We start from the raw sequence: 15,848 nt of genomic DNA, 5'->3' as shown, positions 1-15,848 counted from the left end.
ATACAAAATATTAATGGTGCAAACATGCATTAAACAGAAGCTTAGTATTGTGAATGTTGGAGATCTGAAGGGTAGATTTTTCCAGTATATTCCAGATCTCCAGCATTCAGGAAAACAGAGGGAGCTGGAGAAACTCAGCAGGTCTGGCAGCATTTGTGAAAGAATAAGCAGAGTTAATGCTTTGAGTTTTGTTTTATTCATTTAGGTGTCACTGACAGGAATGGAATTTATTGCTTAGCCCTGAATGCCACTTGAAATGATTGGTTTGCCAGGGAGTCAACCCCATTGCTGTGGGTCTAGAGTCATATGTAGGTAAGGATAGCAGATTTTCCCTTTCCAAAGGACAGTTGTGAACCAGATGGGTCTTTACAACAATCACCAACAGTTACGTAGTCACCATGAGGCCAGCTTATTTTAAAGTTCCAGACTGTAACTGATTCAAATTTCACCATTTGCCATAATGGGATCCAAACCCTTGTCCCCAGATTATTAGCTTGAGTTTCTGAATGACTAGGTCACTGATGTTACCACTGTAATATCACTATTTACAGTCCAATATGACTCTTCCTTGATACTCTGAGGAACAGATTGAACTCGAAACCTTAATTTTTCAATCTATTCCCCTCATCCTTGGAAGGATTCTCGTAAATGTTTCCACCATGTTCTCTAATGTAATTGTGTTCTTCCCAACAAGGGCCATCCAGAAGTGAACACAACAATCCAGCTAAGGCCAGAGGTTTCCAAAAGTTCACCATAATTTCTTTGCTTTTGAACTGTACACCTCAACCTATAAGCTTGGGATATCATACACTTCATTAACCAATCTCTTAATCAGGAGGAAAGTAAGAACTGCAGATGCTGGAGCTTAGAGTCAAGAGTGTGGTGCTGGAAAAGCACAACAGGTCAGGCAGCATCCGAGGAGCAGGAATATCGACATTTTGGGCATAAGCCCTTCATCAGGAATGGCTCATGCCTGAAACGTCAATTTTCCTGTTCCGCAGATGCTGCCTGACCTGCTGTGCTTTTCCAGCACCACAATCTCTTAATCTGACCCACCACCTTCAATGAGTTATACATATATATAGCCCCAGGCCCCTTCTGCATAGTACATCAGAGCTGTACCCTTTTGTTTTATACAGTTCATACTGATTTTGTGTTGTTTCTCCACATGCTTTCAACTGAATCTGAGTCACTTTACAACTCAGTTTCAGCTCATCTAAATGACAGGAACTGTAATGGCTCAGCCTTTCCCCAGTACTCTCCTCAAACCAGAGTGTTCCAAACTGGGGCTTAAACCTACAACTTTCTGAATCGGAAGCAAGAAAATTCCCCACTGAGTCATCGCGCTCTGACAATGCAGAGGTGTTCATAATTAAAGGGACTTACATTTTTTCAATTAATTCTCACTAGCCAAGACTGACACCTACTCCCAAAGACTATTGTCCACAACTCTCTGTGGCCTCCTCACACAGACGTACATATAGCTCTTTTGTGAACTCACCAGATTTAATTGTTTTTTTTTAAATGCAGTCATTTTTAAATTTAGCTTTAACAAAGCATTTACAGTTCAATTTTCCTCAACATTGACAGTTTGCAGACCTTTGCAGGATGCGACAGGTTACCAATGAAATAACTCACCAGAGGCCCATATCTCGCCACCAAGTCCCCCTTTATTTACACACACAGAGTCCTCAACAGTGATCCAGCTCCGTCAGAGCAAGCTCTCAGAGGGAGCAGAACCTCTGTCACTCCTGTTTATATCTGTCAGCCAGATTAGACCGGGTTAACAGCCCCGATCAGGGAACTCATATTCTATGAGGTCCAAACAGCTGACCTCATACAATCACTCCAACCAGCGTGTTGAGTTTGTAAGGAAAATCCTCATCTTCGTTGTGCTTTGGGGATAAATGCACGTGAACGTGATGTGGAACATTCCTGGGGCTTTTTGCCCAGTCTTGTTCAAACGAATATCAGTCTGGACATCAGGAATACCCATTTCCTTCACTCAAATCACTGTAATGACATGAGGTGCAGGTTTCTTGAAACCCATGCAATGGATACCCTTATGTACAATTAATATATCTTCCCTCATATCCATTGTATGACAGCAGAACAACCCTTTCTTTTTACTTAGATTAGATTACTTACAATGTGGAAACAGGCCCTTTGGCCCAACTAGTCTACACTGACCCTCTGAAGAGCAACCCACCCAGACCCATTCCCCTACATTTACCCCTTCACCTAACACAATGGGCAATTTAGCATGGCCAATTCACCTAACCTGCACATTCTTGGACTGTGGGAGGAAACCGGAGCACCCAGAGGAAACCCACGCAGACACGGGGAGAATGTGCAAACTCCACACAGTCAGTTGCCTGAGGCAGGAATTGAAACCGGGTCTCTGGCGCTGTGAGGCAGCAGTGCTAATCACTGTGCCACCATGCTGCCCACCTTTCTCAGCAGGAGCCATCTACTCAGTCTTCTTTAATATCTTAGTATCCATCTCCTTCAGCATGTTATCTGCAACTAGCTATACTTTCACATGTAACATCAGCAATGCAGTTTAATTGGTTATACAGCTTTAGGTTTATAAAATCATGAAAGGCATGGATAGGATAAATAGACAAAGTCTTTTCCCTGGGATGAGGGAGTCCAGAACTAGAGGGGATAGGTTTAGGGTGAGAGGGGAAAGATATAAAAGGGACTTAAGGAGCACCTTTTACATGCTGAGGGTGATGCATGTATGGAATGAGCTGCCAGAGGAAGTGGTGGAGGCTGGTACAATTGCAACATTTAAAAGGCATCTGGATGGGTATATGAATAGGAAGGGTTTAGAGGGATATGGGCAAAGGGCTGGCAAATGGGACTAGATTAGGTTGGGATATCTGGTCAGTATGAACGAGTTAGGGTCTGTTTCTGTGCCATACATCTATGACTCTGAAACTATGACTCTGAGACAACTGGAAAACTGCTGAAAACATCAACCAATTAGCATTATTTTCTCTTGTAGTAGTTGAAATTAGGCAACGTTGCATTTGTCCTGATGAGTACAAGATGAAAAGCTTCAGCAACATCTCTCTGATATCAAGAAGGTTTCAATTAATTTCATTATGTATTAAATCTATAATGCATTGTTCTTAATTCTACACATTATACAAGTCATAATAATATTGTATTCTGCAGGAATTACTTAAAGTGAAACACTTGTTAAATTAAGTTCAAACCCAATCCCTTGTGTATACTGGATTACAATAACAATGCAAGACCACATTTTTCACTCCAGTACCCATTCTGTAATATAAACTGAATTGTTACATTTACTGAGAGACTGTTCTGCCCATTGTGTCTTCACCAGCTCTCCAAATGAGCATTACAAATTAGTGCCACTCTCCTGCAAATCCTGCACAATGTTTCTAAAATGCTTCTTTGGGTGCCTGAACTTAGTCACCATACTTCCAGAAGACAGAAAAGGCACATACATGATCAGCAAAGATATTAATGGATTATGGGCCAAGGCAGGTACAATATATGGAGTTAGGCCACAGACAGGTTATGGCAGAACAGGCTGGAGGGGCTGAGTGGCCTACTCTTGCTCTTATCAAAACAGGCAGCAGATATTTTAAATTGCTACTCCGTCCACCCACCAATGTGTTTAATATTAGGTTGCATTTCTATTTATAATTTTCTGCATTATTGTGCATTATTATTGTATAAAATGCTCTCATCGCTGTATATAGAACTAACTTTGAAGCTTTAACAATGCAGCTCTAATTGAGCTAAACAGTACTGTCGCAAATTTAAGTTAAAATCCTGCTGCATCATGTTGGCAGCAGAGAAATGCAGGGAACCCCTGGCACCAACACCATCACGTGACATGATGTAGCAGTCTGCAGCAGGCGGAAGGACACAAGCTGTGGGAATATGCTAAACAGCCAAACAACATGCAGCAGAAGCACACGCCCAAAAAATCGCAGACCGCGAGAATACTTAAGATTCACGGTCAGATTACAGTTAAAATCAACTTTCCCCAAGCGCAGCAAATGAGATGTGTGCGGGGTGGACTCTATAGTCCCTGCGGAGGTTGCTGCTCCGCGGGAAGGACGCGCACAGGCTGGGGCCACGTAATTGACATTTCTGGCGCCTCGTCCCGCCTTCCTTAGGCGCCGATTGGTTTCTGTCGGCGCAGTGGGCGGGGATTGCACTAAGGAACCGCGCGTAGATTGGGCCCAATGCGTTGTCCATCATTAGGAGGATGCGCGTGAAGGCGGAGCGGTCGCGGAAACAAAGCGGCAATTGGTCACGCTGAGCCGTCAGTCACTGCTTGGAATGCATGAGGGTGGCCTGGAGGCAGACGTCTGTATGATGTGGATTTCTATTGGATAGATTAGTCGTCAGTCACTTTAGGACACCCTATGGAATAAGGCTTGGGGAGGCGACGGGATGGATGGGGCGTGGTCAATTGCGGGTATGTTGCAACGATTGGACGTTAGACCCGTCAGTCATTCTTCCGGAGACGCGCGGGCGGCCGAGAGGCGGGATCGTTGAGAGAGAAGCTGTACCAATTGGATTGCTCACCTTTCAATCACTGCAAAGTCGGCAATACGAACACGGGGAGATCCAGCGTCCGCCTCAATTGGGATGCCGATTGAACAGGCGGGCTGTCAGTCATAGCAAAGACCCGACCAATGGAGGGGCGGGACAACAGCTTTGCGAGGTTTAGACAAGCGAGCCGTCAGTCTCGAGAGGAGGGGTGTGCCACGTGCGCGAACCTAGGCTGCGATTGGATGCTCCGTGTGACAGCCAATCCCAGCGACGAATGAGGGACGGGGTGGGCGGCGCCCGGTGCGGGCCGGGGTGGACTTTAGGGCGGGCCCGGGGGCCGCATGCGCACATCGTTCCGATCGCTGAATCCTGGAGGGGGGGAGAAAAAAAAAGACAGGGGGCGGCTTGAGGCTCTTCTCTCACCGGGGGCCGTCTACTCTTCACAGACCTCCCTTCCCCCTCCCAAGTCTTCCGCACTGACTGCTGAAGGGAAACCGGCAGAGGAATAAACATGGCCCAGATACTTCCCATCCGCTTCCAGGAGCACCTGCAGGTAAGGAGTGAGAAATAAATAATTTAAAGGTGAGGCTGGGGGCGACAGGACACTCCCCACCCCCACCCCCGGGGCCCAGTTGTTAGGCAACCGCGGCCTAGTCTTGCTGAAGCCTGGGGTTCGGGTTGGTGGGGGGGGGGCGGAGGTGGTTAGGGCACCTACCCCCCCCCACGCACCCGGAGCTTCAGCCCCCCCACCCCCACCCCCACCCCCGGCTATTCGGCCACAGGGTTCCTCACAGGGCCTTGCTGACCGTGCGGTGGTTACCGTGTGAGGGGCTGCTGCTGCAGCACAGGGGGAGGTGGGATAGAGAGCAACCTCTCCACCCATCCACCCATCACTCGGATGAGTTTGAATGAAAAGGCGGCTCTTCTTAAATGTTCAATTCTCTACAGGATTTTATTTTTCCCGAATCTCTCTCTCTCTCTGAGGATTGACTGAAGAAGGGGTGGGGTGTGGTGCATGCAAACGGTGCTGATTATCCCGAATATCTGTTATTTCCCCCGTTCTGAGAGTTTTAAACCAGGAGATTCTTTTATTTTCTTCCCCCCCCCCCCCTCAAAATAAAAATTGCAATGACTGACTGAAAACGCCGCCTCTTTATTTTGGTGATGAATTACTCCCAGCCCTGTCACGTTCCAGACCAGCCAGTCCATTGCAGCAAGGGGCTGCCTCACTCTGTACACTGCCTCGTCTTACTCGGGGCCAGTCGGAACAACTGTTTTGATCATTCGTTCTTAAACTCTTCAGTTGAAACTGGCACCATTAGGTGCAGCAAACATGAGATGTTTGATCCAGATTTTCTTCTTTAATCCCCCTCATGTCAAGTTTGCTGTTTTTTAATGACTTGAAGTCAGCTATTCCCGTTAGTTTTAGCTTGGCAGCAGTCGGACCGAATTTTCCAGTTGATTGCATGGTGTAGTGCTAAAGACTTCCATCTTCCTGATGGATTCACTTCAATTGCAGCAAACTGTTATTGGAGCCGCGTTGGTGCGAGGAATTAGTGTCCTCCATTTCCACGCATGGATTTTAAGTGTGGGTTCAAGGGTTTTGTCTTGTCATGACACCCCCCCCCCCCCCCGGACTAGTTCGAAGTATGTTGTCGTATTCTTTTTTTTTAAAGCAGGAATTTTAACTATTATCTCTTGATACTGGCGATGTTAACTTAGGTTTTCACCCTCCCGGAGCGCTCTTACAATATTGATAGTTGGAGATTGCCAAGCGTGATCATTCTCACTCCCCTGACATCTCTTCACGCCTATGTAAACAGAACCACACTTGTCGCAATGGTTATTGATCAATGGCTTACAAGATGGTCGAACTCGTGAATGATCGTTAGAATCCTTCGCTGGTTTAGTGAAGCGTTTGATAATTCCTCCGAAGTTGTGCTGATTTCAATAAACGTTCCTGAAATGCACTTAAACGTCTTGGGCTTCGTCTCTGGCACCCTTGCACTTTTGACTGACATTATAAATGTCCCCCGACCAAACGGGAAAAAGGATTGCTAGCTAATGCTGTTATTTGCTAGGGGTGGTTATACCTACATCTTGACACAAGTCAACAGCCTGCGTGGTCGACATAGTCTAAACATCAATTGCATTAGTGTTTTGCTATGCTTGCACGCAAGCGTCACTGGTATTGACAATACAGTCTGTTGTTTTCTAAATATTAACTAATGGATACCTACAAAGTTTAAACTTGGGCTTAATAGATCATAACAATTGTGGATGCCTGTTACCCAAAAACCAGCAATGCTAATAGATTCTGATAGCTGAATACTAATGCACTTGTGGCCTTAATTGCTGATCGTATTTCAAAAGACTCTGAACACTGTCAACAGATTGTATTCTCTTGGTAGTGTGGTGCTCCTAGTAAGTATTCTTTGCATAATTCATAATGTATCTTACTATTTGAATCAAAGGAATCATTAAATTGAAACATTAATGACCTACCTGAAAACTTGCCTCCTTAAGTTAATGCCATAGCACATCTGGGCAAAGCTGTTTGGGACACTGAAATTCAAGGTTTCACTGAAGAAATTGGAAATATAGGTTCTAAGATGGGTATCTATCTGAATACAGGAGCTTGGAATTTTTTGCAGATTCCTTTTCCAACAAACTTGTAGTTGTGACTTGTTTTCCTGATCTAATCATGTAGTTGAAGCTCAGCCTTTTTTTTTCCACCAGGCAAAAGTGTTCATACTTGTGAAATGGGTTCGATGTTTGAATAATTTGACAACTGACTTCTGGAGGCAGATTGAAATGTCATTTTAACTGTTTGTGCTGCTCACTTTAAATTGGAGCTGCAAAACATTCTTTGTTTCTCAGATTTAAGAGTAGTACAATTGGATACACTTCACCACAGCCTGTTCTTGATATTGCAGCAGTTCCCACACTAACATGTATAATATACAGGTTATAGTGGCAAGAGTCTGAACTTGGCTAGATTGCTGACATAGTTCAATTGTTGAGAATGGGATCCAGGTTTTTTCATTTCCATCCAAGGTTGCTAAGGAAGTTTACAGCGTAATACTAACTAAAATCAACTGCAGTGTTGAAATTGGGTGCTGTTTGGTTTAGAGAAACACTCTGTACTGATTGTCAGGGCAATATTTAGTTTTTTTTCTGATCAGTTGGGACTTTTGAACATTTGGCTTAGTACGGTATTAGTCTTTAAGTCTGCAAACTAATTTTCATACTGTTGCAGTAACATGACTTGCTTAACAGTTGTAAGGGAATTGGGTGCCTAAATTGTAACTTGCAGCTGATAAGTATGGTTCATCGTGGATATGAGATTGATAATTTTATTTATCATTGGGTGGGAATATATTGAGTTGGTTAGACAGGAAATAAAAGGAATGTGGTCTTTTTCTGAATGACAGTGACTGTAGAATACAGCAGGGATTGGTACTAAGGTACCAGCTATTCACTCAGAATGCTTTTTTGGATCAAGGAATTAAATCTTGTAGATAAGACCAAAGCTGGGTGGAAGGGTGGTGTGAGCAGGATTCTTGTGTTGCAGTGTGATTTGAACAAGCCATGTGGGTAAATGCATGCTAGATGTGGTCTAATGTGGATATGAAGTTATCCAGTTTGGTAGCAAAAAGTAGATTCTTTAGTGAAGAGTAATCAGTGGCCAGGGTATCTTGCACCAGTCACTAAAGTAAGCATGCTGGTGCAACAGACAGTAAAGAATGCAAACAATGTTGGCCCCCAGAAAGAAGATTATAGTACAGGCATAAGAATGTCTTGGTAGAGAAAGACAAGTGAATCTGCAAGACTTTGTTCATCTCTTTAATTACACTTTAAATGTAGTGGCCTCTACAATCCTCACCTGTTGCTTCACTGGGCTAAATGTTCAAAAGGTCTATTGGGTTTGGTGTCAGAGGCTGGTTAGACTTTTTTTAAGTGACAGCAAGATGGAGTTGTCGGAAGGGAATACCAGAACTCAGGGCCTAGGCAATTAAATTGCCAGCTGCATTTTTCAGGTTTTTTCAAGAATCCAGAAATAGTTAAGCACAGTGTGGGGTTTGAAGATGAGCATTGTTAAACATCTCTTGGTCAGATGGCAGCAAGCGCAGGAGTTAAGTGAACAGGAGTTAAGTGATGCAGTTATGTTTTGTGCATCAACGTTTGGGAGATCAAGCCAGCCAGTGAAGCATCAGATTGTCACTTCAAGACTTGAGGAGAAAGTGAGGGCTGCAGATGCTGGCGATCAGAGCTGAAAATGTGTTGCTGGAAAAGCGCAGCAGGTCAGGCAGGTCTCCAAGGAACAGGAGAATCGACGTTTCGGGCATAAGCCCTTCTTCAGGACTTGACTAAGGCATGAATTTCAAATGGATAAGCTGAAGTAGCATTTGGTATGAATGACATTAGAAGCTTGTTCCATATACTGGTTTAATCTTGATGCCCAAGGAGACTATGGGAGCTGGTAGCTAGGGAAACAAATTAGAGTTGAGCAAAAGCAGGGGCTTCCCTTCTCCATATCTTGTGGAAGTTGTAGCACTTGAAGTGCAGTGACTTCTTTTTGTCTTCTAGCGTTCCTCCAGCATTAAGTTTAAGTATATAGGTTTGCCCTCCTTACAATGCATAACTAATTAGTGACAAAGACTTTGAATCAAGTTAAGCCTTTTTTTTGGGGGTGAGTTGACTCCCTCAATGCAGGACAGACACTGCAAGCAACATGTAGTGCCCTGTCAAATTCACATAACTAAGCAAACTGTATAACAGCAAGTAGAGTTTGAAAGGAACTGCTTAATTGCAGAAACAAAACTGATTTTACTAGTAAAATTTGCCAAGGTCTGGCAGCATTCTGGGGTAGGGGGAAACCAGTCAATGTTCTGGATTCAGTGACCTTCCATTCTCACTTTAAAGACTAAGTGCCCTTAGATGACTATTTTACTGTTACATAACATTACAGTGCAGTATAGGCCCTTGATGTTGCCTGACCAGTCATACTAATCTGAAGCCCATCCCACTACACTATTCTATGTATGTCCATATGTCTTAAATGCACTTAAATGCGACGAATCTACTACCGTTACAGGCAAAGCATTCCATATCCTTACTACTGAGTAAAGAAACTACCTCTGACATCTGTCTTATACCCATCTCCCCTCACTTTAAAGTTGTCCCCTCGTGTTTCCACTTCCATACTTGGAAAAAGGCTCTCCCTGTCCACCCTATCTAACCCTCTGATTATCTTGTATGTCTCTAAGTCACCTCTCAACCTTCTTCTCTCTAACGAGAACAGCCTCAAGGTCCTCAGCCTTTCCTCGTAAGACATTCCTTCCATACCAGGCAACATCCTATAAATCGCCTCTGCACCCTTTCCAAAGCTTTCATATCCTTAATGTGGTGACCAGAACTGTACACAATACTCCAAGTGTGACTGTACCAGAGCTTTGTACAGCTGCAGCATAACCTCCTGGTTTCAGAACTCAATCCCTCTATTAATAAAAGCTAAAACACTGTATGCCTTTTTAACAACCCTGTCAATCTGGGTGGCAACTTTTTTTAGAAATCGGTGTACATGGACACCAAGATCTCTCTGCTCATCTGCACTCCCAACATTCTTAACATTAGCCCAGTACTTTGCATTCCGATTACTCCGTCCAAAGTGCATCACCTCAAACTCCATCAAACTCCATCTGCCACCTTAGCCCAGCTCTGCAACCTACTACATCCTTCGTCACTATCCACAACTCCCCTGACCTTAGTGTCCGCAAACTTACTAACCCACCCTTCTAAGCCCTCATCCAGGCATGTTATAAATGGCTAATAGCAACGGACCCAACACCGACCCTTGTGGTACACCACTAGTAACTGGACACCAAGATATTCCATCAACTACAACCCTCTGTTTTCTTTCAGCAAGCCAATTACTGATCCAAACTGCTATGTCTCCCACAATCCCATTCCTCTGCATTTTGTATAATAGCCTACTGTGGGGAACCTTATCGAACGCCTTGCTGAAATCCATATACACCACATCAAGCAGTTTACTCTCATCTACCTGTTTGGTCACTTTGTCAAAAACGTCAATAAGATTTGTTAGGCACGACCTACCCTTCAAAAACCGTGCTGACTGCCCCTGATCAGATTATTCTTTTTCTAGATGGTTATAAATCCTATCTCTTTTTTTATAACCTTTTCCAACACTTTACCAACAACTGAAGTGAGACTCCCTGGTCTGTAATTACCAGGGTTGTCTCTACTACCCTTTTGAACAAGGGAGCTATGTTTGCTATCCTCCAATCCTCAGGCACTATTCCTGTAGACAATGATTTGAAGATCAGTGCCAAAGGCTCGGCAACCTCTTCCCTTGCTTCCCAGAGGATCCTAGGATAGATCCCATCTGGCCCAGGGGACTTGTCTATTTTCACATTCTGTTCTGGATATTACTGCACCCTTTTTTTACTATTCATTAGATATGAATGTCACTGACCAGCATGTATGCTATTGAGACTAAAGCAAATTGATCACTGCTTCAAAGGAGCCAGGTTTTTTTTATTTTGAAAAGTGACACTTGAGATTTTGATCTTATCATTGGAGAGACTAAATCTTAGTGAATCATTTGGTCAGTGTCATCTGTTTAATTTATTCAGTGGCTGGCCAGCACTTATTGCCATGGAAGGTTATGGTGATCAACTGCTGCAGTCCACATGCTGTAGATTGACTTGCAATACCCTTGGGGAGAGAATTCCAGAATCTTGACCCAGTGACTGGGAATAGCAAAACTTCCAAATCAGGATGGTGAGCAGTTTTGGAGGGGGAGCTTGCAGGTTGGTGTTCCCTTTTTAAAAACTTTTTTTGCTGCCCTTTGTCTTCTAGATCGAAGTGGTCGTTGGTTTGGAAAGTGCTGTCGAGGGATCACTGAATTTCTGTAGTGCATCCTGTAGATAACCAACACTGCCACTACTGAGTGGAGGTGGTGAGTGGATTCTTGTGGATGTGGTGCCAGTCAAATAGGCTGTTCTACACTGATGGCATCACTTGAGTATTGTTGAGCTGCACTCATCCAGCCAAGTGGGGAGTACTCCATCACACTCTTGACTTCATCCCTGTAGATGGATGTGCTTTGTAGAGTGGGATCAGTTAGTTTCATAGGCAGGCACTGAGGAAGGAGATGTGGCTGTGGCAGCAAGCCTGTTTTTAGGATGTCTGAAGAACTTTAGGGTGGAGGCGATGACCTGGGGTTGCAGTGAAAGACTCTCAGATCTTTGTGGGGAGAGGAGAACTTCAAGTAGGCATCTTTTGAAGAGGATTCAGTGAGGTTAAAGTCACCTAGGCAAAAGTGAGGACTGCAGATGCTGGAGGTCAGTTGAGAGATTGTGGTGCTAGAAAAGCACAGCAGGTCAGTCCACATCTGAGGAGCAGGAACACTAATGGTTTGGGCAAAAGCCTGTCATCATTCCTGGAGGCAAATTAACTTTTTTTTGGAAGCACCAACTAGGAGGGTATTACTGATTTCTCTTCACTAGTGAACGTACCATACTCTAACAGAACAACTGTGGTTTTATGAGCTTGCTGTTAATATTCTGCAGTACTGTTGTCTTCAAATTATAACTGGCCAAAGCTATGGCACAGCTTCAATATTTCTGAAGGTTTTTTTAGTATGCTGTCGTTTTTATTGGACAGAGCAGAAGGTATAGGAGTTGGGAAGTCATGTTGTGGCTGTGCAAGACCACTCCTGGAATAGTGTGCAATTCTGATCTTCCTGTAGGAGGAATGTTATGAAACTTGAGTTCAGAAGATTTACAAGGATGTTGCCAGGGTTGGAGGATTTGAGCTAGTAGGGGCTGAATAGGCTGGAGCTGTTTTCCCTGATGCTGAGGGGGATGACTTTTTTATATATAGAAGTTTATAAAATCATAGGGGGAATGAATAGGGTAAATAGACAAGGTCCCTTGGGGTGTGGAGTTCAGAACTAGAGGGCATAGGTTTGGGGTGAGGGGAAAAGGCAACCCCTTCACCTGGTGGTGCATGAATAAAACGAGCTGCCAGAGGTAGTGGTGGAGGCTGGTACAACTACACTTACAAGGTGTCTGGATGGGTATATGAATAGGAAGTGTTTGGAGGGATATGGGCCAAGTGCTGGCAGAAGGGATGAGATTGGGTTGGGATTTCTGGTCAGCATGGATGAGTTGGACTGAAGGTCTCATTCTGTGCAAGTCAGTCAATCTGAATAGCTTCCTCAGCTGGGAAAGACTTAAAGAAGCCTTTTTTGAAACTGATTTTTAAACTGGAATTACTAGACAATTGCTAGCATCCTGTGCTTGGAGAGCCTTTTTTATATTTCAATGTTAAAGCTTTTTGTTTTTCTCCATGAGGAATTTAGAATTGCTTCATTTCCAGTTGCCCAAGGGAGAAATACTACTTGCTCAGGAAGTGTTTTTGTAGTTCAGACATGCTAGTATTCTGCAGCACTATCTGAATCTTCAGATGAAAACTATATACTTTTCCAGAGTTGCTGTTTGAAAGTGGCAAAATTCCCCAATCCTGTACTTCATAGGCAAATCCAATTTGGGTTCCTTAGTTGACATCAATCTGCTAACTTGGAATTGCTGAAACAAGTTCACTGAATCTGCTAATATCTGAGAACCAGATTCTTGAATGTTTTTGCACCAGTAGTAATTTGTTTATACTAAAATTATTGCACTACAGTTAGTGTGACCAGTGGTGATTCTAAGACTTTTTTTTTGTTTTGCATAGGCTCTTCAAGGAATTGTATTTTTGATTTGTGGGAATGGTGGTGAAAGAAAACCTTTCCTTGAGAACCAATAAAGTGCAAATTTGCTTTTTTTTTGTCTAGATCTCAGACTTTTAGAGGAGGAAGTATAGAGATGGGAACTTATCATTTTAAATGACATGTCAAACATTTTGGAAAGACCTTTTCAGTAATTTGGTTCATCAAATATCAAGTTTGTGTTCAAATTGCCCAACTTGAGCTAGCAGGTTTTTCTATTCAAAAGATACCACTTCAAATGGAGCATAAACATTCCTACCAATGTAGGATAACTAACTGAAGTAATCATTTCTAATGCAAACTGTCTACTCTTTCCTTAGCCCAATAAGAATTACTTGTTTACTTGTTTTGGTTCCAAACACTTGTCACTTTACCCAGTAAATGGAAATAAGCAGCTAAATGTAGCTTGGGCCAAGTGACTTCACTAACTACTATAGATGGGGTATGTTTTTATTTTTACATTCCTTTGAACTCTTAAACTGGATCCTTGGGATACTAAAATTGTAACTTTTCCACTTGCAGTATGCCAAATACTCAATGTGCAAAATTTGTCTTTTTTAAGCTCCAAAACCAAGGTGTGAATCCTGCCAATATTGGATTCAGTACTCTTACCATGGAATCCGACAAGTTCATCTGCATCAGGGAGAAAGTGGGAGAACAGGCACAAGTAGTGGTGATTGATCTGAATGATCCAGCAAATCCGATTCGGCGTCCAATATCTGCTGACAGTGTCATCATGAACCCAGCAAGCAAAGTGATTGCACTGAAAGGTGAGTCTTTGAGTTTAACAGTAGTGAAGTTTTAATCTTGTAACTTTTGTATTCTTGGTATTAAGCACAATTATTGCTTGCACACTTTTTTTAGTTACTGATCAAATATTTTCCTTCCTGCATTCTTGTCTCGATTCAGATGGTGAGTTATGTGTTTTGTGGTAGCTTTGTCTCAGTAGTAAATGGGTCTTTTCATTTAAAAGCAAACCACAACATTCATTTAATGTATCCATTTGTTGCTGTGAATAACATCAATTTCCAGTTAAATGGGGGAATGCAAATCTCAAGTTTTGCCTGTAATAGCTTGAAATAGCAAGTCTAATTAGACTGGCTGGGAATTTCACAAAATATGGAGTGCACATTAGTCAGTCATGGGAAGTTGGTGTCACTTGCTGAGCCAGCATTTATTACCTACTTAATTGTTTCTAAAGGTATTGAGCTACTACCTTGAATTGCTTCAGTCCACTTGGTGTGTAGGTACTTCTATTATTCCATTAAGGAGTTCTAGGGTTTTGATTCAGTGATAATATTTCCAAATCAGGATAATGAGTAGCTCAAGGGTGCTGACAAGTAGTGGTGTTCCCATGTATCTGCTGCTGTTGTCCTCTTGATAGTCACAGCAAACATTTGAATTTGTGAGGCGTTTCTTGTTTATGGTATGTACTGACTCCTCCAAGTCAATGGTGAAAGGAGTTGATCTTTATGGGTATGGGGGCCAATTAGATTCCCTACAGTGTGGAAACAGGCCCTTTGGCCCAACAAGTCCCACCAATCCTCTGAAGAGTAACCCACCCAGACCTAATTTCCCTCTGATTAATGCACCTAACACTGGGCAATTCCCCATGACCCATCCACCTGATCTGCACATCTTTGGACTGCAGAAGGAAACCGGAGCACTGGGGAAACTCATGCAGACACTGAATGTGTGGGGAGTTTGCAGTCACCCAAGGCTGGAATCAAATATGGGACCCTGGTGCTGTGAGGCAGCAGTGCTAACCACTGAGCCCCCATGCTGCACATGGACCAGTCTTAGCATTGCTTTTCTCTGTGAATGAGATGGCATTAATTCAACCATCAAGATGGAGATGTTGATCATGCACCATATTCCTGAAAATTAAGGATCTTAGTTAATTCTAAGATGTGATCAATCTTCCAGTTTCACCTAGATTTTAAACTTTTACTGAATGCTGCTCACACAAAGTATTTGATTATCTCAATGTTTAAACATTTGGATGTTCAAATTACTGCTAGCTTTGTCAAAGTTGTGGTTGAACAAAGTGGTCAGTTTAGAAATAAAAGGTAATACTCAAAAGCTACTGTATTGTAAGCAGACTTTAATCGGCTGGACTTGTATTTCCCTTTGAAGGTGAGTTAATTCATAATACAATGCATAAATGTAAGTGGTCAAAGTTTCTAAATCAACCCCCATTTGTTATAGACCAGGCCAGACCCCCTCAAAACACTTTCTTGAAAGTAGCCCAGACTCCACTTTACTAATTTTAAGTGGGGGTAAAGTGGCTATTCCAGGAGGGATGCAGCTGGCCCAGCCACTTTGTTTTTAAACAAAGCAGAACTTATTTACAAGATTTCTGAAAGAAACACAAGAGAACAGAATGCAGAATAATCTATCTGAAAATCCAACCAATTTTAACTTTATGATGCTGTTCCAAATACTTGCAACAATCCCCATAAACATCCCTTGGCAACAAAGGTAAAAATCACAGGGTCTTGCAGGA

At 43.0% G+C, this 15,848-nt stretch overlaps 1 protein-coding gene across 6 annotated transcripts in view; it reads left to right on the top strand.

Moving 5' to 3' along the window:
* Nucleotides 1-4,900: 4,900 nt before the first annotated feature.
* Nucleotides 4,901-15,848, top strand: part of LOC122562519 (clathrin heavy chain 1-like) — a 52,940-nt gene continuing 41,992 nt past the window's right edge. For 3 of the 6 annotated variants that reach the window (XM_043715385.1, XM_043715383.1, XM_043715381.1), the window contains exons 1-3: nt 4,901-5,095; nt 13,905-14,112; nt 14,252-14,254. In XM_043715385.1, coding sequence (XP_043571320.1) covers nt 5,054-5,095; nt 13,905-14,112; nt 14,252-14,254 — 253 coding nt within the window. In that variant the 5' untranslated portion in view covers nt 4,901-5,053. The remainder of the gene's footprint in view (nt 5,096-13,904; nt 14,113-14,251; nt 14,255-15,848) is intronic. The other 3 variants (XM_043715386.1, XM_043715384.1, XM_043715382.1) reach the window with 1 other exon arrangement.

The sequence above is a fragment of the Chiloscyllium plagiosum genome, chromosome 25, assembly GCF_004010195.1.
Source record: "Chiloscyllium plagiosum isolate BGI_BamShark_2017 chromosome 25, ASM401019v2, whole genome shotgun sequence".
Taxonomy (NCBI): domain Eukaryota; kingdom Metazoa; phylum Chordata; class Chondrichthyes; order Orectolobiformes; family Hemiscylliidae; genus Chiloscyllium; species Chiloscyllium plagiosum.
The sequence above is the reverse complement of the archived record's forward strand: the minus strand, read 5'-3'. Positions and strand labels throughout refer to the sequence as shown.